Raw genomic sequence first — 25858 nt, 5'->3', positions numbered from 1 at the left:
TAATTAATATTTTTAAACCTGAGGCGGGTAAATTTTTGCTGGACACCGGTAATAAGGGTTTCGGACCCAAGGAGTGTGGCATTCGGATACATATCAGTGATGACCTCACTGAATGGCTGACACGTCACAAAAACATCAACCACATGTAGGGAAAAGGGAACAAAATATTCTTTCACACGAGGGAGTGTAGTTTTCAATCCTAATTTTCTTTGGGACATAGATTTTCCAATGGAGTTGATTTGAAAAAAAGAGACATGCTTTTGAAGCTTTTTGTCCTGCACTAATCAGGACAGAATTGCAAAGGCACCAAATCTACCAAAGATCTGAGATTTGGTCGTCTTCCAAAATTCTATAGACTCTGGAGCAGTTCCTACGGATTGGGGGAGTGGCAAATGTAACCCCACTATTTAAAAAAGGAGGGAGAGAAAATTATAGATCAATTAGCCTAATATCAGTAGTGGGGAAAATGCTAGGGTCTATTATAAAAGACGTGGTAACAGAACACTTGGAAAGCATTAACAGGATTAGTCAAAGTCAGCATGGGTTTATGAAAGGGAAATCATGCTTAAGCAATCCACTGGAGTTTTTTGAGAATGTAACTAGTAAAATAGATAAGGGAGAACCAGTGGATGTGGTGTATTTGGATTTCAAGAAGGCTTTTGATAAGGTCCCATGTAAGAGTCTGGTGGGAAAAATTAAAGCACTTGGGCTTGGGAGTAATATACTGGCATGGACTGCGAATTGATTGACAGACCGGAAACAGAGAGTGGGAATAAATGGGTTTTTTTCCGGGTGGCAGGCAGTGACTAGTGGTGTACCGCAGGGATCAGTGCTTGGGCCCCAGTTATTCACAATATATATCAATGACTTGGATAAGGAAACCAAATGCAATATTTCCAAGTTTGCTGATGACACAAAGCTGGGCGGAGTTGTGAGTTGTGAGGAGGATGCAAGGAGGCTTCAGGGTGATTTAGGAAAGTTGTGTGTGGGGGCAAACACATGGCAGATGCAATATAACTTGGATAAATGTGAAGTTATACACTTCAGTGTGCACAACAGAAAGGCAGAGTATTATTTAAATGGTGATATATTGGGAAATGTGGATGTACAAAGGGATCTGGGTGTCCTTGTACACCAGTCAATGAAAGTAAGTAGGCAGCAAGCAATTAGGATGCCTAATGGGATGTTGTCCTTCATTGCAAGAGGATTTCAGTTCAAAAGTAGGGATGTCTTACTGCAGTTATATAGGGCCTTGGTAAGACCACACCTGGAGTGCTGTGTGCAATTTTGGTCTCCCTACCTAAGAAAGTAAACACTTGCCATAGAGGGAGTGCAACGAAGGTTCACTAGGCTGATACTGGGGATGGCAGGACTGTTGTATGAGGAGAGACTGGTTCGACTGGGCCTGTATTCACTAGAATTTAGAAGAATGAGAGGGGATCTGATTGAAATGTATAAACCTTTAACAGGGCTAGACAGACTGGATGCAGGGAGGATGTTTCCCCTGGTTGGGGAATCTAGAACCAGGGGTCACAGCCTCAGGATACGGGGCAGGCCATTTAGGACTGAGATGAAAGATTTCTTCACTCAGAGGGTGGTCAACCTGTGGAATTCTCTACCACAGAAGGCTGTGGAGGCCGGGTCACAGAGTATATTCAGGAAAGAAATTGATAAATGTTTGGATATTAGGGGCTTCCAGGGGTATGGAGAGAAAGCGGGAATATGTTCATTGAGATAGAGGATCAACATGATCATATTGAATGGCGGAGCAGGCTTGTAGGGCTGAATGGCCTACTCCTGCTCCTAGTTTCTATGGTATTCTTGCAATTGTGTCCTGATGAGTGCAAGATGAAAAGCTTTGACAGAATGTCTCTTTTTCAGCAACACTCAAGTTGCTGAAAAAAGTTTGGATAATGATTGCATCAGAACCTATGAAAGGTCACATCTGAAATGTTAATTCTGTTTCTCTCCCCGTAGATACTGCTGAGCTGAGTGTTTCTAGCATTTTCTGTTTTTGTCTCAGGGTTCCAGCATCTGTAGTATTTTGCTTTTGCATCAGAGTTTAATTCGCTGCCACTTCTCTTCAAGGAATGTCCATCTTGAAGAATTTCTGCTCTTCTCTCCAACAGGGTTTCTTTTACCTTGTTCACCTTCACCATTTTTTATTTCACTCTTGAGTTTTCATTGGGTGTGTAAAACAAAAATAGCTTTCACAGCCACATCTTTGTCAGCAGCTGTCTTCACCTCTGACTTATTCCATGTGAATTCTAACTGAAATTCCACCATTGTGTTCTGGATCCACCCACAATCACAGGGATTTTTAAGACAATCAGAATTCCTCAAACTGCTGTTTTCCCAACATCCAGAAATCAACACAATGCCTTGTACCATCTGACATTGTAAGAAAAACCTTTTTATCTTTTTTAAGGATTGCAAGCTTCAACGACTCACCGGTACCCACGCTTGCTGAATCCACCTTCTCCTTCCCTTCCCACTGACACCATCTTCTTCTTCCAATCTCCTTGCCAGGTATTCATGGTACCCTCCGACCTTCCCCTCTGAGTGATTTGTCCTGAGCAAAGGCCTCAGTTTGAAGGCCCTGCACCCCTAACTCAAGTTCCAGCTCGCATGACACTGAGCTCTTTCTCCATTGCCTTTGCCTCCATGCCCATTTCTTTGGACAAGAGTCATCCCCAGGTCTCCAATATTCTCCCCCGTCCCAGACCCCTTCTTCTGGCCTCATATCCTCTCCAAATCTTTTCATTGAGAACTGCCGGTGTGACATCAGCCGTCTCAATTTCTCTGCTCCCCTCACTCACTCTAACCCATCTCCCTCTGAACTTGCTGCACGCTGTTCTCTTAGGTCCAAGCTTAACATCGCCATCAATCCCGCTGACAAGGGTGGTACTGTTGTTGTCTGGCGAACTGACCTCTACCTTGCAGAGGCTGAATGGCAACTCTCTGACGCCTAATTCTACCTTCCCCTGGATCATGACTCCACTACCAAACACCAAGCCATTGTTTCCAGTCCTGTCAATGATCTCATTCCGTCTGGAAATCTTTCCTCCTCAGCCTCCAATTTCATGGCCTCCCCAACCCCAAACCGCCTGTTTCTACTTTATTCCCAAGCTCCTCAGACAGACTGTCCTGATAGACACAGTGGACTGAATTTAGCAGAGGTGACAGGGGTCTCGCTAGACACCTGGAAAGCCAGGGGGAGCTCTACATGACCTCTTTTTGGGAAGGGCCACCACATCTTGCGTCACTCTGTGGGAGATGGTAGCGTAATGGTATTGTCACTGGACTAGTAATCCAGAGGCCCAGGCTAATCCTCTGTGGACATGGATACAAATCCCACCACGGTGGCTGGTGGAATTTGAATTCAGTTAATAAATTTGGAATATAAAGCTAGTCTCGGTAATGGTGACCAAGACGCTATCACCATTTGTCACACCATGTGAACCATCTGGTTCACTAATGTCCTTTCAGGAAGGAAATCTGCTGTCCTTACCTGGTCTGCCCTACACGTGACTCCAGACCCACAGCAATGTGGCTGACTGTTAACCTAGTGAGCCACTCAGTTCAAGGGCAATTAGGGATGGGCAACAAATGCTGGCCCTGCCAGTCACGCCCACATCCCATTAAATAATAAAGGTTAAAAAAATTCTCAAGGCCTGACAAGCAAGTGGCAGGCTTCCCCAGGATCAAGGATCAAGGACCATGGGAGCTGAAGTCCTGCCCACTGAGAGCTGCTGGCCAATCAGAGGTTGGCACCAGGTAGGCAGTGACTGTTGCCAGTACTACTTAGACCCTAGGCTTCAGATTGAGGAAGGACCCAGGTGATGGTGGGAGGTGGGTAGTGCTGGGATGTGTTAATTTGTGGAAGGGGAGGGATCAAGCTGAGCCTCTTATGGTATTACCCAAGGACATCCCACTCCTCCAAATGGGTTTCATTGATGAATTCAGCCACAAGGGGCCTCCCAGGGCCCAGGATATCTACTCGGCTTGGCTAGAAGTTCGGTTCAAAATCTTATTATTTTGCTACATTTACTGTTGCGCCGACTAATTCAGCTAGGTTTATAACTAGAATTATTTTAACTTGAGCTTACTAAACAGGGTGGTGGTTTATTGCGATGTATAATACTCTGATCTGATTGGTCTCTGCTGAGCATGTGACAAATAGTTTCCTATTGCTGGTGTGCACCAATCAGGAAGCAGGGCTGGTTATATGTACATACTGCATGACCAGTCACCCATCTAGATTAATGTATCTATATGAGTCACGTTCAAATTGCCTATCTGTTATATTCTTTATCCTTTCAGTTTGAAAAGTTAAGCGCTGTTGCTGAATGCCTTTTCTCTTTGATCAATGGTGATGATATGTTTGCAACATTTGCGGAAATACAAGAGAAAAGTAACTTGCTCTGGCTCTTCAGCAGGATTTACCTGTACTCCTTCATCAGCCTCTTCATCTACATGGTCCTGAGTCTCTTTATTGCCCTTATTACTGACACTTATGAAACGATTAAGGTAAGCTAATTCTTTTAAAAACAAAACAGCTTTGCTAATGATTTGTGACAATAGATTTTTGTGCGAGAGTTTAATTTTTTTTCATGCAATGTAGGCGTTGTTGGCAAGGCCAGTGTTTATTGCCCATCTCAGTTGGGTTAGGTATAGGGTTAACTCTAACGCTAACTCTTACCCCGCTCCCCACCTCACCACAACCCTATTGCCCATGCCTAATTGAGAAGGCGGCAGTGAGCCACTTTCTTAAGCTGTCGTAGTCCATGTGGTGCAGGTACATCCTTTCTGTCTGTCTCTTTCTTATCACAGACACGTGGATCTGACTGGCTCCATTTGATAAAAGGTTGGCTGCCCGAAGTAAACTTTTCTTCTAATATAGTTAACCAAACTATCGAGCCTGCCCTCAAGTTTAAGGTTGCTAAATGTGTTTACAGGCATCCTAGGCCCACTTTTTTACATGTCTTCTCATGTCCAAACCTCCTGCCCTACACTTCTGTGTTTGATTCACTCACACAGACTGGGATATGGCACCATAGTGGTTAAGTTGCTGGACTCTTAATCCAGTGGCCCGGCCTTCAACAGGATCCACTACACCATCCCCATCCAACATCTCTTCACCATTGTCCGACCTGGTGGGTCTGCTTTCACCTGGTTCCATTCCTATCTCTCCAGTCGTAGCCAGAGAATCACCTGCAATGATTTCACCTTCTGCAAATGCACCTCTTTGCCAATCAATGACCACTGAAGCGCCTCACGCCACTGCCCCTGACATGGGCCTGTCACCAAGCTGTATGCCTGATGGTTAAAACTGTGCAGCCAGCGCGTCACCTCCAGAGGTTTGGCAGGGGGGACGTAGGGATTCCCTCAATCAAAGGCACTCAGCGCCTGAACGAGGGGCTGGACATCGGGAATGAGGGGCCCGTTGAAAGCCACCTTGCTACTGACTGCCCTGGACCCCTCTGCCCACGACCCTACCCCACAAAACTGCCCACCACCACCGCCACCTCCCCAACAATGCCATCCCCATTACTCACCTGTAGGGTCGCTCCACAATCCTGGGATTCCGTTGCCTGTCCTTCTGACAGCAGCCATCACCTCCCAAATGGCGCTGCTGTGTGCAAGAGCTGACGGCCTCTGATTGGCCAGCAGCTCTCGGTGGGCAAAGCTCCCACCCCTGGACCTTTGATTCTAGGGGAAGGCCCCTTGGCTGGCCTCATCACTGCCTGATTGGCTTGGGGTTCCGGTGGGCCTCCCTGAAGAGGAAGTGTAGGTCTCTGGCCAGCCCTCCAGCCGCCAGGCGAGACCCCCGACACCACAACAAGATTCCAACCCCTGTCTCTGCTCCCTGAAAGTGCTACCCGCTCTCGCAGCTCTCCCACAGCCCTGCAAAATGTTTCCTTTTAAAGTACAGTAAGTCCTCACTTAAAGTTGTGTTATGTTCCTGAAACCATAGCTTTTTAAGTGGAACATTGGTTCAGGTAGGAATCAATGTTTAAACTGTATTTAGATTCTTCCTTAACAGGGGTAAAAAAAACAAATATTAAAACATTATACCCTCTAAGTTGAAGTAAGACAAAACATTGTTAAATTCCTACGCTGGTAAAGGAAATAACTTTTAAAATAAGTTTAAATTACAGACGAAAAATGTAACTTTCTACTTACAGCACCTCCTGCTCAGGTTCCTGCTTCCCGAACCTCCCAGTCCCTGATCCTCCTGGTCACTGCAGACCCTCCCCATCCCCAACCTCTTCCCCCTGCCCCCCCACGCACCCTCTCATCCAACCTCCCGCCCGCTGACTCACCCTCCTGCTGCTTCCCTCTCCTCGACCCTCGCTGTGAGTGAGGCCTCGGGTGAAGAGCAGTGAGGCAGAAGCTGCTTCGACAGTCATTTTTAAAAAAAAAACCCTACATGGGTAGCGGCTCCAGCACCACCGGGACTCACGCTTCCACAATGTCGGAGCTCCGGCTTCGGATCAGATCCGGATCTCGAATGGGAACGCAGGTCCAGGAGAGGGAAGCGGTGAGAGTGTGAGACAGGGAGCATGCGGTTCAGTGAGAGAGTGGGTCAGAGATTGGGGGGGGGAAGAATCCGCAACTTGGAGGACAAGGAGCCGGAATAATCACAATTTGGAGGTTGGGGAGCAGAGAGAGAGGCTGTTCCAAAATGGTGCCAATCAGGCCATGTGAGAAATGATGTTAAACGAATCTTGCGATGCTCAACAAGATTACAGGCCCCATTAACTTACTGGTATTATAGTGAGTGGGGACTTACTGTATATATCTAATAATCCCTATTGAATCTGCTTCCACTGCCTTTTTGGACAGCCCATTCCGTATCATTACCTCAAAAACTGTTTCTTCATGATGCCTCTGTTGCTTTTATCAATTACTTTAAACCCATGTCCTCAGGTTATGGACCCTCCTGCCAGTGAAAGCACTTTCTCCTTTCTCTCCACGTAACTGAAGTCCCTCGTCCCTGATCTATCAAATTAAGACCTGAGTGCTGTTGAAGCTTCTGTACAATCACCACAAGACAGTTTATTCTGTGACCAGAGTTGCTTCACCTGCAAATGTTAAAGGCAAAAGATCTCATGCATTAACTCCTCACGGTTGGTTTCATGTTACAGAAATATCAGCTGAATGGATTTCCACAGACAGATTTATACAGCTTCATGAAAGTTTACAAGGCGGCACCAGAACTGAGCAGGTAAGGCTAGTCAGGTTGAGATTTGCAGACCAATCCATTTTATTAGGAAAAGCGACCCTCTGAGCCAGTGGCTGATGAGGGGAAAAAATTCTGACATCAGAAGAATTGCCGAACACTGCCTCTTGATTTTTGGGGTTTTTTTTTTTAAACTTGCCTTACTATCACTAACTCCAAAACTGCACCTCACAAGGAGTTTGATCCCAGGTGCTAGTAAGGGGGGCAGAATTGGGGTACAGGAGCTAGGGTCAGCAGTGGGGGGAATGTGGGGTGAGAGGGAGTATTGGGGCATCTCACTTCTGTCGGGTGTCATCCTGCCCCCTGGGGTACTGTGGCATCACTGTCAGTCACTTTTTATAATGATTATATTGTGGATGCTGGAAATCAGAGGGCAGTTTAGAGTCAACCACATGGCTGTGGTTCTGGAGTCACATGTAGGCCAGACTGGGTAAGGATGGCAGATTTCCTTCCCCAAAGGTGCATGAGTGAACCAGATGGGGGTTTTTGCACTCAACAGTTTCATGGTCACAATTAACGAGACTAGCTTTCAATTCCAGACTCTATTAATTGAATTTAATGCTGTGGTGGGATTTGAACCCATGTCCCCAGAGCATTAATCCGAGTGTCTGGATTATTAATCTAGTGACATTTCCACTATACCACCATCTCCCTTGTGGAAACAATCCAAATCGGTCCAATTAGGATTCCTGAAACAGCCTTGAAACCCCAGTCTCTGCAGTACAGTTAGACAGCTTCTACTGACTTGCTACAAAGCGAAGTGTAGCTTTGAGTGATCGGTCTCCTGTCTTAATTCACTTTGCAATTAAAATGAACAATGTAACCAATCTTGCTGTAGATCAGCGGCACGGGCTGACTGTGATTGACAGACATTGATGAACACTTTATTACTTGAGCATGGTTAATGAACTGTATTCTGGCACTTCTGTGGAATGTAACATTTTAATAACCTAACTACAATCAGCAGAGATAATCAGGGGAGTGGAACGTTTTGTAGTATAGTCAGAATTGTGCACATATTACAGACTGTAAGTTGACAGAATGTGACTAAAACTCAAATTCCAGATTTTTTTTAAAATTCCAAGAATAAGATCATGCATTGAGACTGTCCAACAACGGTGCTACTGAGCACCATGACTACCACATTCCCCTAACACCAACCTTCTGGAGGGACAACCAACCACAAAAAAAAAAACACCTGGACTAATTCTGGAGGGAGAAAAATATCCTGGAAATTCCTCTCACTGATGGTTTCATAGGCAGATGGAGAAGAAAATGTCTCCACTTGTGTGGGAGCGCCCGAAATTAGAGGTCAGGCATGGAACTTTCTGTCAAAGCTTTGGACTCCAGTTAAGTGGAGAGACTGGGGAAGCTGTGGTTATCCCTCCTTCAAGCAGAGAAGGTTATGAGGTAATTTGACAGGTGTTCAAAATCTGTTCCCATTGGCAGAAGAGTTGAGAACCAGAGGACACGGACTTAAAGCGATTGACAATAGAACCAATGGCAACCCGAGGAAAACCTTTTTAAGCGGCCATTGGTTAGGATCTGGAATGCACCACCTCAGAGCATGGTAAAGGCAGATTCAATCATGACCTTCCTAAAGGAATTATCTCAATAGAAAAGGCTTGCAGGGCTACAGGGAAAAGGCGAGCGAATGAGATGAGCTGAGTTGATCTTGCAGAGGGCCAGCACAGACACAATGGGCTCAATGGCCTCTTCCTGTGCTGTAACCGTTCTATGATTCTATGAAATGAACTGAATTGTGAATGTTTCCACTGGTACCTGGTGTCACCTTGTTACACAGGTACAATTTCACTTTTTAGTTGCCTGTCACATAAAAGTAATGATAGAGGACTGACTTCAGTCTTTATCCAAATGCACATCATCCTTGGGTGCGCTTCAGCACTGGTCCCAGGTAAGCTGCTATGACCTGTAGATGGGGTTGTTAATATATTAATCTCTGTGTACAGGACTCTAATCATTCTATTATGATCTAAATACGGTTATGATTTTGGTAATTTTTACATATATAATCATTTCATAGATATTTTCAGAGTTAGTTTTTCAAAACTTTGATAATGTATGATGTTCTCCTTGGAGCAGAGTAGGTTAAGGGGAGATTTAATAGAGTGTTCAAAATCATGAAGCATTTTGATAAATAAGGAGAAACTGTTCCCAGTGGTAGGAGCAGGAGGTTTGGGAACCCAAAGGTAACAGATTTGAGGCAATTGGTAAAAGAACCAGAGGAAGATGAGGAGAATTTTTTTCATACAGTGAGTTGTTGTGACCCGGAATGAGAAAAAGAGATGGAAGTAGATTCAGTAGCAACTTTCCAAAGGGAACCCAATAAATAGAAGAGCTGGCACAGGTATGATGGGCTGAGTGGCCTCCCTCTGTGCTGTAAGATTCAATACAGTGGTGTTTAATTCCATTTTGTCATCAGTTTTACTGGACAACCTTTTATGCCATTAAGGATGGTTATCTTTTGATCGTCCCCACATAAATATATTTAACCAAATCCTCAATTCTCCAATTCTACAGGTTGGTTGGTTACAAAGTGAAGCTTTTTGTTTTTCTGCCTCGCTGTTAACCTGTGGATGTGATTTACTGAAATGTGTCACTATTGATGGGTAGCTTCTTTCCACAGACATGGCACTGCTGATGATGATGACAGGCTACTAATGTAAATGCCTGTTCCCCTGACTCTGGTAGATGTTTCTGCATGTTGGAGCTATTTGAATAATAAATCCATCACGTACAACCAAAATTACCATCCATTTCATAAAAGCGATGACCTGTGCCAAGGCTCCTGTTGACTGACTCAGCATCACTCAAGCAGGAAGGAGGAAAGTCATTAACGAGCGTCTTTTTCGCTGGTTGGACATCAGAGACTTTTACACTTCCACATGGGAAACCAGATGTCTGCCGCACAATTACATCAGATGCCTGTCTAACTATGAAGACCCACTGCCCCCAACCCCCCAACTCTGTGCAACTGTCTTTGTGATTCGAGCAGTCCCAACACCCAGCAATAACAAGCTAACCTTCCACCTATTGTTTGCTGTACCTTGGTGTAAAAGAAAATATAGGTGCTTGAAGGCTCAGGTTTTCTCCACTGTCCTTTCATTTGGACTGTTCTGGTCACGTCAGTGTGACAAAAAGTTCTGTTTCAAGCTCCTTCTGAATGTGAGTCTGATTTGGTATTGCAGATAAGATCATATTCATTTTGTTAATATTGACTTTAAGAATCCCATCCATGTAATGTAACTTCTTAAAATGAAACTATAAAACTTAAAAGAGCTATAGAAACAGAAATACGGGTCAGAACCCACTGGAAGGTAATTTGTTTAAGTTTGTTGAAGTGCAATTTTGTGTCGGTGGAGGGATGACAATGGACTCTTCAAAAAAGTGTATGTTGTATTTTAATTTCTGATGAGATTAAACCTTACCTTAACTGTTCCATTTCGATCATTTTCTGCCTTTTTCTTTGCCTCATGATTCCATGGTATTTGTTTCAGTAATAAAGATTTTGCTAAAAAAAGAATTGAGGTTCATTCAGCTTTGATTCATTCAGGCTTCTGAAGAACAGTTTCAACAGTTTCTCAATGTGGAAATGTACCCTTTCGTTTTATAATCACAACACTGAAGACACTTCACAAGTAGCTTTACAGCGCTTTAGGGTGTCCAGGGGTTCTCAAATGCGCTACATAAATATGTAGGTTGTTTCTTTCCAGGGACTTGATTGCACTCAAACAAATCCAAAAGCATTATTAGGATTCATTTTATTAGGATTGGTAAATTTTTAAAATATTCTTTCTTGGGATACATGCATTACTGGCAAGGTCAACATCCATTTCCCAATCCTGGATCCCTTTGAACAAAGTGACTCCACAGTAAAACATAACACTGTTAGTGACCATTACTGTTTAAAGAAGCAATCTGAACACCCATCAATTAATCAACAGAACTGCACCACAAGATTTCACATTCTTCAATAAAATTAAACATACCATAAAGAATTAAACAAAGTAAGTACCATTAACAGCTCTATAACTTATAAACACTTACGCTATAAATTCAATTGTACTTTTTTTGCTTCCCTTATCTTAAGAAATTCTGATTGTTCATTCACTTTTCCTTCCAAAAGGTATGCCACAGGCTTCCAGAATTTACTTTAATTCTCCATTGTATACAAGCTATTCCTCCAAGGTAAGATGATATGGGGGTCTTTCCATTAGCTGTTTGACGACATGACTTTCCACTGTTTCCGTCACTGACCTGAAGACTATAGATTTCTCAGCAACTGCCTATGCACAGCTTTCTAAACTAATTCTGCTAGCTGCTTTCTGCCACAAGGCTCTATGAGGACCACTGTAGATTTCTTCCTCTAGATTCAAACTAGGAAAACCTTCAATCTGCTTTTCCCTCGTGAAATCCAAACTGAGATAGAGCCTCACCTGCCACCTACACAATGTATAATTATGTTATTATCTTCTCTGCTTGAAATGCAGGCCAAACCTTTTTCTGGCTGCTCTTTCAGTCCAATGAGATGCAGTCTTCATTACAGCAAAGCTACAACTGCTTCTCTCTGTTCTCAAACTGAACTACTTACTTCTGCCAACAAGCGCACACACACACATAAATTAAACAAAAGACCCCACACCCTATTTCCATAATGATGTGGCATGCTTCGGGGTAATCAAAACAGAAGTGTGAACAAATTATTTTTCCTTTCATATAACTATTTGATCTGTAACCCATATGAATAATTTTTTTTTATCTCTAATGGTGTTTTATGACCCTCTCCCAGAATTGCTAACTTTTAGCTTCTATATATGGAAATAACAACAGCCACCCTGGCTCGAGCCACAGGTCCCGAAATGGGTCATTTATTGTTAGTGTTTACACATCTAACTCTGATCTTGAAGATAAATGTCGGCTGGATTTCGAATGGAATTTACAGTTGCAACCAAGCCACTGTATCTAGAGGTGCACTTTGAGCACTTCCCAATTTTTTTTTATTCATTCACAGGATGTGGGCTTTGCTGGCTGGGCCAGTGTTTATTGCAGTTGCCCTTGAGAAGTTAGTGGTGAGCTGCCTTCTTAAACCGCTGCAGTCCATATGGTGTGGGTACACGCACAGTGCTGTTAGGGAGGGAGTTCCAGGATTTTGACCCAGCAACAATGAAGGAACGGTGATATATTTCCAAGTCAGGATGGCAAGTAACTTGGAGGGTGGTGGTTTTCCCATCTATCTGCTGCCCTCGTCCTTCTAGATGGTAGTGGTCGTGGGTTTGGAGGGTGCTGTTGAAAGAGCCTTGGTGAATTCCTGCAGTGTATCTTGTAGATGGCACACACTGCTGCGTCGGTGGTGGAGGGAGTGAATGTTTGTGGGTAGGGTGCCAATCAAGCGGCTGCTTTGTCCTGGACAGTGTCAAGCTTCTTGAGTGCTGTGGGAGCTGCACTCATCCAGGCAAGTGGGGAGTATTCCATCACACTCCTGACTTGTGCCTTGTAGATGGTGGACCGGCTTTGGGGAGTCAGGAGGTGGGTGACTCATTGCACTATTCCTAGCCTCTGACCTGCTCTTGTAGCCACAGCACTTATATGGCCAGTCCAGTTCAGTTTCTGGTCAATGGTAACCCCCAGAATGTTCTTATCATGTCTACAGACAGTCTTTACATGGCCCAGCCAGAACTGGACACATTTCTGCGCCTTGTTGTTGAATTCAGCAAGATCTGCAACAGTGTGGGGTTCCTCTAGTGATAGATATTGCAGGAGATGTTGCATAGTCTGGCTCAGTTCCACATTCACAAGTTGTCGGCCAGGTTGTATATCCCCATTTGCTTAGTGACACCTTTGAATGACCTATACCAATCCTAAGTCTGTTAAGGCACTTCCAGGTTGCCCAGTTGCAATTAGCTCCTGAGGGAAGGCTTTCATCCGGTAGAATTTCCATCGCTGGGGGTTGTTCGAGACTGGCGAGCTGGTCTTTTCACAAGGCGATGTGGGCTTCAGATGGGGTTGATTGTAATGGAACAACACTGTTCATGAAGCTCTTCCTTGACTTTAGGCGGCTGGGTGTAGGTGTATGACCATGTAGAGGGTGCCTCTCATCTGATGTTTGACAGAGTCGCTCTATCTTGCTGGCTACCGTTCTTCTTGTATCGGGGGAGCGATACCCGCCAGGATATATAGGCTGTTAGTGTTTGTTAGTTTTAAACAACCTGTAATAAGTTGGCAGCTTGCTTTCAGAACGGCATCCATCTTCTTATTATGAGTAGATCTTTCCCATACAGGGCAGGCGTATTCGGCAGTGGAATAGCAAAGAGCAAGTGCACTGGTTCACAATGTTTTCGAGCTTGCTCCCCATTTTGTGTTAGTGAGCTTATTCAGGATGTTGTTTCGTGCGCTCACATTTGCTTTTGTCTTTTCGATGTGGTTCTTGAAGGTGAAGCATCTGTCAAGGGTGATTCCTAAGTAGATAGGGTGCTCACAATGCGTCAATGTTGCTCCACACCACGTTACTTTAAGCTGGTGTTTGGCTTCACGGTTTCTGAGGTGGAATGCACAAACTTGCGTCTTTGATGGGTTTGCGCGAAGGGGGTTTTCTTCATAGTAGGATGTTAGTTTCTCCAAGGCCTTAGAAAGCATTTTCTCTACGGTTTTATAATCAGTGCTTTGGGCAGTGACACATAAGTCATCAGCATATATAAAACAGCGTGTGACACCGTCTATAGGTTGGTCATTCATGTAGATATTGTACAGCGGCGGTGTAAGCACACTTCCCTGAGGAAGACCATTCTTCTGAATACACCACCTGCTGCGCTTCCCACCTAGTTCAACATAGAAGCGGCGATTCTGAAGCATGCTTTCTAACAACTCTGTTAAGTGAATATCTTTTGTCATCTCTAGGATCTTGCAGAGGAGACGTCTATAATTTACTGTATCGTATGCTGCTGACAGGTCTACAAAAACAGCACCTGTTATCATCCCTTGCTCAAAACCATCTTCGAAATGTGTGAGGTTGAGCTGTTGGCTTGTTGTTGATTTACCGAGGCGGAAACCTCCTTGCTCTGGAATGATCTTCTCATCTACAGTTGGTGCTATCCTATTGAGTATCAGGCGTTCAAACAGCTTTTGGTGTGGCAAAGCAGTGAAATTGGCCGAAAACTCTTCGGATCTGAGGGATTTTTTCTGGGCTTTAACAGGCTATTACATGTGCCTTCTGCCAAATATTAGGTAACTTGTGTGTTGCCAGGCAGTGGTTGAACAATTGTAGGAGCCATTTCTTTGCTTGCTGTCCAAAATGCTTTATCTGCTCCGTTGCTATGTTGTCAAGACCAATTGCTTTCCTGTGTTTTGGACTAGATATACCAGTTTCCAGCTCTTCCATGGTGCATGGTCCAGTGAAGCCAGAGTCATTGCTGTACTTCTTCCTATCTAGTTGTGCTCTTGGTTGTTTCTGCTGATTTTTCCATTTAGGAGCAACTGGTGTGCAACTTGGTTAGCAGACACATTTGGATGTTGGGCAGCTTTCTTGGGATCGCCTTCAAGTTTGCATATGAGAGACCATGCCTTCTTGCTGTTTTTTGTAAGATCTGTTGTCTCTATCAAGGTGTCCCAGGTGTTTTGACACTCTTGAGAGATACTTAACATCACCCTCTCACCGGTAGATATTGTTTCCTCTGAGAAGGGGTCAGATTCAAACATTGAGACATACTCTCAGTAGAGTTCAGCATTCTCCTTGGTGAGACCAAAGATGTAGTGTGCTCTACAACCTCAGGGGATGTTCCTTCTGGCTGTTTTCTGGACAGCCTTTGCAAACAGGTTGTAGTTCTCAGGTAATGTTTAATGTGTTTAACCTTACGGCCAAGTGCTCGTGTGATCTTGTTCCAGTTGGCCTTCTTGAAGTTGAAGCACTTTTTGAATGGTATGACGGTTGGTAACACTGCTGCATTTACCTGGATACCAATAGGATGGTGTTGTGTCTGTGGTATTGGGTCTGTGACAACTTCTTACAGAGGCCAGCGATGTCGTTGCTGACAATGGCAAGATCTAGGTTATAACTACACTTCCAGCGGGCACTGTGGAAGGAGGCTGGCAAATTAGGATCGTGGATGAGACTAAGCAGGTTAGCGTCCATCCATTCTTCAACTGTTTCTCCATCGTTGTTAGACTCCTTGTACCCCCATTGGGTACTGTAGCTATTAAAGTCTCCAATGATGATCTGTGGTTTACTGTGCATGTTGGGTACAGGGTTAGAGAAGCTGAAATCTGTGCCAGGTGACTTGTACACTGAGGTCACTACTACTTTGCTCAGCTCTACAATTAGAATTTCAACGTTGTCCTCCTCTGTTTTAGAAGTGGCTTCTAAAACTGAACCAGCTCTAACAAATTCAGCACTGCCATGTTGTCAATGAGGTATTTCAATAGCCAGGAACATTCCTGGTATTTTTGGGCAGTTGTTCTCACTTCCTCTGTGTGTCTCCTGCAGGCAGAGGACATCACACTGCAACTCATTGCATAATATAGCGAGGATGTTTTGTTTAGCGACAGAGAACCCTTCAACATTAGCAGATATAACAGTCAATGCCGGTCTTGAAAAAGACCCATGTTTCTGACATTGACGACTTCCGTCCTCAGGCATGATGTTGGTACTTGATCAAATCAGCGGTACGAAAATGTTGTATACACTACTTGCTGTGCGTGGTGGTGGTTGAAACAGGGCTGCAATATGAACGCTTCTACCTTGGCCCCCCCAGAATGTTGATAGTGCTGGTGATGGTGATGCCATTGAACATTAAGCAGTAATGGTTAGATTCTGTCTTGTTGGAGATGATCATTACCTGACACTTGTGTGGCATGAATGTTACTTGCCACTTGTCATGTTATGCCCAGATATTCTCCAGGCCTTGATGCATTTGGACATGGACAGCTTCAGTATCTGAGGAGTTGCAAATGGTGCTGGACATTGTGCAATCATCAGCGAACATCCCCACTTCTGACCTTATGATGGAAAGAAGGTCATTGATGAAGCAGCTGAAGGTGGTTGGGCCAAGGATACTACCATGAGGAACTCCTGCAGTGATGTCCTGGAGCTGAGATGATTAACCTCCAACAAGTACAACCATCTTCCTTTGTACTAGGTATGACTCCAACCAGCGGAGATTTCCCCCCTAATTCCCATTGACTCCAGTTTTGCTAGGGCTCCTTGCTGCCACACTCGGTCAGATGCTGCCTTGATGTCAAGAGCAGTCACTCTCACCTCACCTTGGGAGTTCAGCTCTTTTGTCCATGTTTGAACCAAGGCTGTAATGAGGTCAGGAGCTGAGTGGCCCTGGTGGAACCAAAACTGGGCATCAGTGTGCAGGTTATTGCTAAGCAAGTGCCGCTTGATAGCACTGTTGATGACCCCTTCCATCACCTTACTGATGATGGAGAGTAGACTGATGGGGCGGTAATTGGCCGGGTTGGATTTGTCCTGCTTTTTGTGTACAGGATATACCTGGGCAATTTTCCACATAGCCAGGTAGATACCAGTGTTGTAGCTGTACTGCAACAGCTTGGCTAGGGGTGCGGCACAAGTCTTCAGTATTATTACCGGAATATTGTCAGGGTCCTTAACCTTTGCACTATCCAGTGCCTTCAGCCATTTCTTGATATCATCTGCAGTGAATCGAATTGGCTGAAGACTGGCACCTGTGATGCTGGGGACCTCTGTAGGAAACCGAGATGGATCATCCACTCGGTATTTCTGGCTGAAGATTGTAGAAAATGCTTCAGCCTTATCCTTTGCACTGCTCTGCTGGGCTCCCCCATCATTGAGGATGGGGATATTTGTGGAGCATCCTCCTCCAGTGAGTTGCTTAATTGTCCACCACCATTCACAACTGGACGTGGCAGGACTGCAGAGCTCAGATCTTATCCATTGGTTGTAGGATCGCTTAGCCCTATCTATCACTTGCTGCTTATGCTGCATGCAAGTAGTCCCGTGTTATAGCTTCACCAGGTTGACACGTCATTTTTAGGTGTGCCTGGTGCTGCTCCTGACATGCCCTCCTGCACTCTTCATTGAACCAGGGTTGATCCCCTGGCTTGATGGTAATGGTAGAGTGGGGGATATGCCGGGCCATGAGGTTACAGATTGTGTTCGAGTACAATTCTGCTGCTGCTGATGGCCCACAGCACCTCATGGATGCCCAGTCTTGAGTTGCTAGATCTGTTCAAAATCTATCCGATTTAGCACAGTGGTAGTGCCACACAACACAATGGAGGGTATCCTCATTGTGGAGGCCAGACTTTGTCTCCACAATGACTGTGCAGTGGTCACTCCTACCGATACTGTTGTGGACAGATGCATCTGCAACAGGCAGGTAGGTGAGGGTGAGGTCAAGCATGTTTTTCCCTTTTGTTGGTTCCCTCACCACTTGTTGCAGACCCAGTCCAGCAGCTATGTCCTTTAGGGTCAGTAGTGGTGCTACTGGGGCACTCTTTGTGGTGGGCATTGAAGTCCCCCCACCCAGAGTGCATTCTGTGCCCTTGCTACCCTCAGTGCTTCCTCCGAGTGGTGTTCAACATGAAGGAGGACTGATTCGTCAGCTGAGGGAGGGCGGTATGTGGTAATCAGCAGGAGGTTTCCTTGCCCATGTTTGACCTGATGCCATCAGACTTCATGGGGTCCGGAGTCGATGTCAAGGACTCCCAGGGCAACTCCTTCCCCACTGTATACCACTGTGTCACCATCTCTGCTGGGCCTGTCCTGCCGGTGGGACAGGACATACTCAGGGATGGTGATGGTGGTGTCTGGGACGTTGTCTGTAAGGTATGATTCTGTCAGTTAGAGCCCTGAAGGTGCCTGTAATGTAAATAGCGAAGGATTAAAGCCTTTAGTAACTGTAAACTTCTAATGATAAATCTTCAGGCAGGAGATTTAAATACTTTTAAGGACATATTTAATAGCTCTCAGCAAAGATTTATCCCAGTGAGAAAGAAGGATGCATCATCCGTGGCTAAATAAGGAAGTTAAGAGTAGTATCAAATTGAAAGAAACACTGTACAAATCTGCAAAGATTAGTGGTAGGTTTAGAGGATTGGACAGACTTTAAGAACCAGCAAAGAACAACTAAAAAGATAATAAAGAGGCAGAAAGCAGAGTATGAGGGAAAGCTAGCTAGTAATATAGAAACAGATAGTAAGAGTTTTTAAAAGTATTTGAATAGGAAAAAAGGAACTAAAGCTAGTGCTGGTCCTCTGGAGAGTGACTCCGGGGAATTGATGCAGGAAAACAAGGAAATGGTGGCGGCGTTGAAGGGGTTTTTTGTGTCTGCATTCACTGTAGAAGACTTAGAAAACTTCCCAAAGATCTTGAAAAGCAAAAGGTGAACAGGAGGGATGAACTTAGTACTATCACCATCACCAGAGAAAAGGTGCCGGGAAAACTATTAGACCTATCACATAAAGTTAGCATAAAGGTATAGCAAGTAGGAAGGCAAGTGGAACGTTGGTGTTTAATGTGAGGGGAATGGAATATAAAAGTTGTACAGGGTCTTGGCGAGACCACATTTGAAGTACTAGTACAGTATTGGTCTCCTTATTTGAAAAAAAAGATATAATTGCTTTAGGAACAGTTCAGAGAAGGTTCACCCAACTCATTCCTGGGATCATGGGCTTATCTTATGAAGAAAGGTTTAACAGGTTGGGCCTATACCCATTGGAGTTTAGAATAAAGAGTTGATTTTATTAAAACATGTAAGATCCTGAGGGGAGTGGATAGGGTGGATACCTGGAGGGTGTTTCCTCTTGTGTGAGAAACTAGAACTCAGGTATACAGTTTAAGAATAAGAGGGACTTCCTTTTAAGATGGAGATGAGGAGAACTTTTTTCTCTCAAAGGGTCGTTAGTTTCTGGAATTCACTCCCCCGGAAGGTGTGGAGGCTGGGTCATTGAATTTATTCAAGGCAGAGTTAGATGGATTTTTGTTAGGCAAGGGAGTTGAGGGTTATGAGGGTAGACAGGAAAGTGGAGCTGAAACCACAACCAGGTTAACCATAATCTTATTGAATGGTGGAGCAGACTCATAGGGCAGATTGACCTAATCCTGCTCCGATGTCCTATGTTCATGTGTTCCTATGTCTGGGAAGCTCCTGGGTGTGGTCAAGACCATACGTCTGTTGTGACTGAACCACATGACTCACGATCACCTAGAGTTGACTGGAATTCCTTTGAAGGTGCTGCATAATCGCAAACAAAATTTGTGGCATCAAATGTCAACCATTGTGCACAGCTCGGGAGTGGGAAGCAGAGTGGGGAGAGGGTCTCCTTGTTTGCAGGCTGCCCAGTCTGTGTTTGAACTGCTTGTTGGATTACCAATGCTGATTTAATGGGTGTGCTCTTTTTCATGCAGCTCTGTCTGAAGATTAACAGCAACTGTAAGAATAATTCAATTACATCTTGCATTCCCACGTATTGTAGTGAGAAACAAGACAGCTTGATCAATGTCATTATGCCCCTTTTACATTTCTGATTAAGCTATAAACTTACTCGATTCATAACACTGCTCAGGAGAACTGAACAGCCATTAACTGCCAGAATGGAATGATCCTGTACCATGAAATGCTTTAGCAATCAACATTATTTTTGTGATAAGCTTTGCATTTATTGGATAAATGTTCAATATTCATTTCGCATCGTCATATTTTGTGGGGGAAGGAAGGACACCAGAACCCTGAACAAAATGTGCAATGCCATCTTAGTCACCAGGAAAACTGTAGTATCCTAGAGAACCAGGCTGTTTTCACGTAGAACCATAGGAACATAGGAGCAGGAGAGGGCCATTCAGCCCATTGAGCCTATTCCATTATTCAATACTATCATGGCTGATTGAACACTTCAATGTCTTTTACCCACACTATCCCCATAACCTTTTACGTTATTGTTAATCAGAAATCTATCAATCTCTACCTGAGTTTCCACGGCCCTCTGGGGTAGAGAATTCCAAAGATTCACAACCCTCTGAGTAAAGAACATTCTCCTCACCTTGGTCCTAAGTGGCTTCCCCCTTATTTTGAAATTGTGTCCCCTGGATCTGGACTCCCCAACCAGGGGAAACATCGTACCTGCATCTACCCTGTCCATCCCTTTAAGTACTTTGTAGGTTTCAATGAGATCACCTCTCATTCTTCGAAACTCTAGAGAATACAGGCCCAGTTTCCCTGATCTCCCATCATCCCTGGAACAAGTCTGGTGAATCTTCGTTGCATTCCCTCTATGGCAACGATATCCTTTCTGAGGTAAGGGGACCAAAACTGCACACAGTACTCCAGGTGCAGTCTAACCAAGCTTCTATACAATTGAAGCAAGACTTTACTACTCCTGTGCTCAAACCCTCTTGAGATAAAGGCTAACATTCCATTAGTCTTCCTAATTTCCTGCTGCACCTATTCAACCACAATTAATGTGGGATACATTTGCAAAGTATATTTGTTGTTGAGAATACTTTTCTTCTATTTCTCATCGACATGGTGCCCCTTGGCAACATCATCCAAAAACAGATTTTGGCACAGTCCCCTTAAGAATGGTGGGTGGGACCTGATGCAGAAGTCCTGCCCCCATTTGCAGCAGATGCAATTTTTGCCAGTAGGGTGAAAGGGGGAAGGGATGGTTCACACAGGAGAGAATCCTCAACTCAGCAGGGCCATTTGCACTAGTGCTGAGTTCAACAAGAAGCCCATTTAGACTGTTGCAAGGGCCTTAAAGCACAGAGCGAGAATCAGGAATTGATGCATAAATGCTCTTGAAGGGTTGATAAGTTCTCTATAACTGTCATGATCTGAAGTTTTGTTTTAAAATCCTCTGCTCTTTAATCTTAAAAATAAACAGGCTGCAGCTAAGTTTAAAAAAAAACTGCTGGACTGCAATAGTGGTAGGGGATTCTATCGTAAGGGGAACAGACAGGCGTTTCTGTGGTCGTAGACGTGACACCAGGATGGTATGCTGCCTCCCTGGTGCCCAGAGTCAAGGATGTCACTGAGCAGCTGCAGGACGTTCTGAAGGGTGAACAGCCAGAGGTTGTGGTCTATATCAGAACCATTGACATAGGTAAAAAGAGGGAGGAAGTCTTGAAAGCAGAAGATAGGAAGCTAGGAAATAAATTAAAAAAGCAAGACCTTAATGGTAGTAATCTCAGAATTAGTCCCAGTACCGCATGCTAGTGAGATCAGGAATAGGAGAATAGACCAGATGAACGTGTGGCTGGAAAGATGGCGTAGGAGGGAGGGATTTAGATTCCTGAGGCTTTGGGACTGATTCTGGGGAATCCGGGAACTGTACAAGCTAGGCGGGTTGCACTCCAGCAGGGCTGAGACCAATATCCTCGCAGGGGTATTTGCCAGTACTGTGGGGGAGGGTTTAAGCTAGAGTGGCAGGGGGATGGGAACCTGAGCGGGGAAACACAAGGGAGTGAAACAAAGATAGAAATGAAAGACAGAAAAGTAGAAGGCAAAAGTGGAAGGTAGAGGGAACAAGGGCCAGCAACAAATAGGGCCATGGTATTAAAAAAATGTGTAAAAATCTTAAAAAGGCAAGTCCAAAGGCACTTATCTGAATGTTCAGTGCCCTCACAATAAGGTAAATAAACTAACAGTGCACATAGATAAAAACAAAAAAACTGCGGATTCTGGAAATCCAAAAAAAAAACAGAATTACCTGGAAAAACTCAGCAGGTCTGGCAGCATCGGTGGAGAAGAAAAGAGTTGACGTTTCGAGTCCTCATGACCCTTCGACAGAACTTGAGTTCGAGTCCAAGAAAGAGTTGAAATATAAGCTGGTTAAAGGTGTGTGGGGGGGTGGGGGGGCTGGGGGTGGGGAGAGAGAGAGAGAGAGAGAGAGAGAGAGAAGTGGAGGGGAGTGGTGTGGTTGTAGGGACAAACAAGCAGTGATAGAAGCAGATCATCATAAGATGTCACCAACAACAGAACAAAAGAACACATAGGTGTTAAAGTTGGTGATATTATCTAAACGAATGTGCTAATTAAGAATGGATGGTAGGGCACTCAAGGTATAGCTCTAGTGGGGGTGGGGAGAGCATAAAATATTTTAAAATACTTAAAAATAATGGAAATAGGTGGGAAAAGAAAAATCTATATAATTTATTGGAAAAAAAACAAAAGGAAGGGGGAAACAGAAAGGGGGTGGGGATGGGGGAGGGAGCTCAAGACCTAAGTTGTTGAATTCAATATTCGGTCCGGAAGGCTGTAAAGTGCCTAGTCGGAAGATGAGGTGTTGTTCCTCCAGTTTACGTTGGAAACAGTGCACATAGATGTAAATGGATATGATATGATTGTGATTACGGAGACATGGCTCCAGGAGGTACTACATAGCACTGCAGGGTCACCAAACTGGGAACTGAATATCCAAGGGTGCTCGATATTTAGGAAGGACAGGCAAAAAGGAAAAGGAGGTGACGTGGCGTTGTTAGTTAAGGATGAAATCAGTGTGATAGTGAGAGAGGATATTGACTCAGAAAATCTAGATGTAGAATCAGTCTTGGTGGAGTTAGGAAGCAACAGGGGACAGAAAACATTAGAACGAGTTGTCTATAGACCTCCAAAGAGTAGGGGTAAGGTACGGGACAACATTAAACAGGAAATTAGAGATGCATGTAACAAGGGTGCTACAGTAATCATGGGTGACTTTAATTTACATATACACTGGCCAAACCAAACTACCAATAATACTGTGGCAGATGAATTATGGAGTGTGTACGAGATGGTGTTTTAGACCTGTACTTTAAGGAACCGACTATCGGTTAAGGGAACAGGCTATCCTAGGTTTGGTATTGTGCAATGAGAAGGAGTTAATTGATAATCTTGTTGTGCAGGGTAGGGAACAGTGATCATAATATGATAGAATTCTTCATTAGGATGGAAAGTGAAATGGTCTGACCTGGAACTAGGGTACTAGATCTGAACAAAGGAAACTATGAAAGTATGAGGAATGAATTGGCTAAGGTACTTTGGGGAACATCATTAAAAGGCATGATGGTGGATAGGCAATAGCTAATATTTAAGGAACAAATGTGTGTATTGCAACAGTTATACATTCCTTTCTGGTGCAAAAACACAACAGGAAAAGTGGTACAACTATGGCTAACAAAGTAAATTAAGGATAGTATTAGATCCAAAGAGGGGCCATATAAAGTTGCTAGAAAAAGTAGCAAGCCTGAGGATTGGGAGCAGTTTAGGATTCAGCAAAGAAGGACCAAGAGATTGATTAAGAGGGGAAAAATAGAGTACGATAGTAGACTTGCAAGGAACATCAAAACAGACTATAAAAGCTTCTATAAGCATATAAAAAGAAAAAAAATGAGTGAAGACAAATGTAGGTCCCTTACAATATGAAATGGGAGAATTTATAATAGACAACAAGGAAATGGCAGAGCATTACACAACTACTTTAGTTCTGTCTTCATGGAGGAAGACACAAATAACTTCCCAGAAATATTAGGGAATCAAGAATCTAATGAGAAAGAGGAATTGAAGGAAATTAGTATCACTAAAATAATAGTGCTGGAGAAATTAATGGGCCTGAAAGCAGATAAATCCCCAGGGCCCAATAATCTACATCCCAGGATACTAAAGGAGGTGGTCATGGGAATAGTGGATGTGTTGGTTGTCATCATCCAAAATTCTATAGATTCTGGAATAGTCCTGGCAGATTGGAGGGTGGCAAATGTAACACTGCTATTTAAAAAAGTAGGGAGAGGGAAAAAGGGGAATTAGAGACTGGTTAGCCTAACATTAGTAGTAGGGAAAATGCTAGAGTCTAGTATAAAGGATGTGATAACAGGGCACTTAGAAAATATCAGCGGGATTAGGCAAAGTCAACATGGATTTATGAAAGGGAAATGATGTTTGACAAACTTATTGGAGTATTTTTGAGGACATAACTAGCAGAATAGATAAGGGAGAACTAGTGGATGTGGTATATTTGGATTTCCAGAAAGCTTTTGATAAAGTGCCACATAAGAGGTCAGTGTATAAAATTAAAGCACATGGGATTGGGGGTAATATATTGGCATGGATTGAGAATTGGTTAGCAGACAGGAAACAGGGATTAGGAATAAAAGGGTCTTTTTTGGAGGGCAGGCAGTGACCAGTGGGGTACTGCAGGGATCAGTGTTTGGGCCCCAGCTATTCACAATATATATCAATGATTTAGAAGAGGGAACCAAATGTAATATTTCCAAGTTTGCTGATGACACGAAACCTGGTGGGAATATGAATGGTGAGGAGGGTGTTAAGAGGCCTCAAGGTGATTTAGACTGGTTAAGTGAATGGGCAAATACAAGGCAGATGAAGTAAAACGTGGATAAGTGTGAAGTTGCCTTATAAACACTGAGGTGCATCCGCGAGGCTGAGAGTTTCGTGGATAGCACGTTTTTAGACGTGGTCACCCCACAGCTTACGGAAGCGCAGACAGAGAAGGAATGGGTGACTATCAGTCAGGAGAAAAGTGTCAGGCAGGTAGTCAGGAAATCCCCAGGTTCAACTCGCTCGAGAATCGTTTTCCTATGTTGGAAAACGATGAGAATGACGATTCCCCTTGAGAGTGCAGCCACACTCATGGCCCTGTGAGTGGCTCAGCTGCACAGGGAGGGAGGAAAAAGAGGGGAAGAACAACAGTGGCAGGAGACTCGATAGTAAGGGGAACAAGCATAAGAACATATGAACTAGGAGCAGGAGTGGGCAATTCAGCCCCTTGAGCTTGCCCCGCCATTCAATACGATCATGGCTGATCTCATTTCGGCCTCAACTCCAATTTCCCGCCCTCACCCCATAACCTTTCAACCCATTACTAATTAAAAATCTGTCTATCTCCTCCTTAAATTTATTCAGCCTCCCGGCATCCACTGCACTCTGCGGTAATGAAATCCACAGATTCACGACCCTTTGAGAAAAGTAATTCCTCCTCATCTTTGATTTAAATTTACCACCCCTTAGCCTAAAACTGTGGCCTCTCATTCTAGAATACCCCACAAGGGGGAAACATCCGCTCCACTGTGTCCTCCACTGTGAAAACTGAGGCAAAATATTGATTAAGCATCTCTGCCATTTCTGCGTTCCCCACTATTAACTCTGCAGTCTCATCCTCCAAGAGACCAACATTCACTTTAGCTACTCTCTTTCCTTTTATATACTTGTAGAAGCTTTTGCTATCAGTTTTTACATTTAGCACTAGTTTTCTTTCATAATTCACCTTTGCTCTTTTTATTATTTTTTAGTAACCCTTTGTTGATCTTTAAAAGTTTCCCAATCTTCCAGCCTGCCACTGACCTTTGCAATTTGGTATGCCTTAGTTTTTGCCTTTATGTTACTTTTAACTTCCTTGCTTAGCCATGGATGCTTTTTCCCCCTCTAACCATCTTTCTTCCTCATTGGGATATATTTTACCTGGGAGGAATTGAATATCTCCTTAAATATCTGCCACTCTTCATCAACTGTCTTACCTTGTAGTCTACCTGCCCAGTCCACTAGATCCAAATCTGCCCTCATATCTATGTAGTTACCTTTGTTTAACTCCAGAACACTAGTGTGGGACTCAAATTTCTCG

General features: G+C 44.0%; 1 protein-coding gene across 5 annotated transcripts in view; it reads left to right on the top strand.

The window, feature by feature from the left end:
* Window positions 1-10705, top strand: part of LOC121289457 (mucolipin-2-like) — a 63327-nt gene extending 52622 nt beyond the window's left edge. For 4 of the 5 annotated variants that reach the window (XM_041208965.1, XM_041208967.1, XM_041208962.1 and 1 more), the window contains exons 12-14: window positions 4324-4530; window positions 7152-7231; window positions 9894-10705. In XM_041208965.1, the coding sequence (XP_041064899.1) occupies window positions 4324-4530; window positions 7152-7231; window positions 9894-9933 (327 nt within the window). In that variant the 3' untranslated portion in view covers window positions 9934-10705. The remainder of the gene's footprint in view (window positions 1-4323; window positions 4531-7151; window positions 7232-9893) is intronic. The other variant, XM_041208964.1, reaches the window with a different exon arrangement.
* The last annotated feature ends 15153 nt before the right edge of the window (window positions 10706-25858 follow it).

The sequence above is a fragment of the Carcharodon carcharias genome, chromosome 16 (assembly GCF_017639515.1).
Source record: "Carcharodon carcharias isolate sCarCar2 chromosome 16, sCarCar2.pri, whole genome shotgun sequence".
Lineage (NCBI taxonomy): Eukaryota > Metazoa > Chordata > Chondrichthyes > Lamniformes > Lamnidae > Carcharodon > Carcharodon carcharias.
The sequence above is the reverse complement of the archived record's forward strand: the minus strand, read 5'-3'. Positions and strand labels throughout refer to the sequence as shown.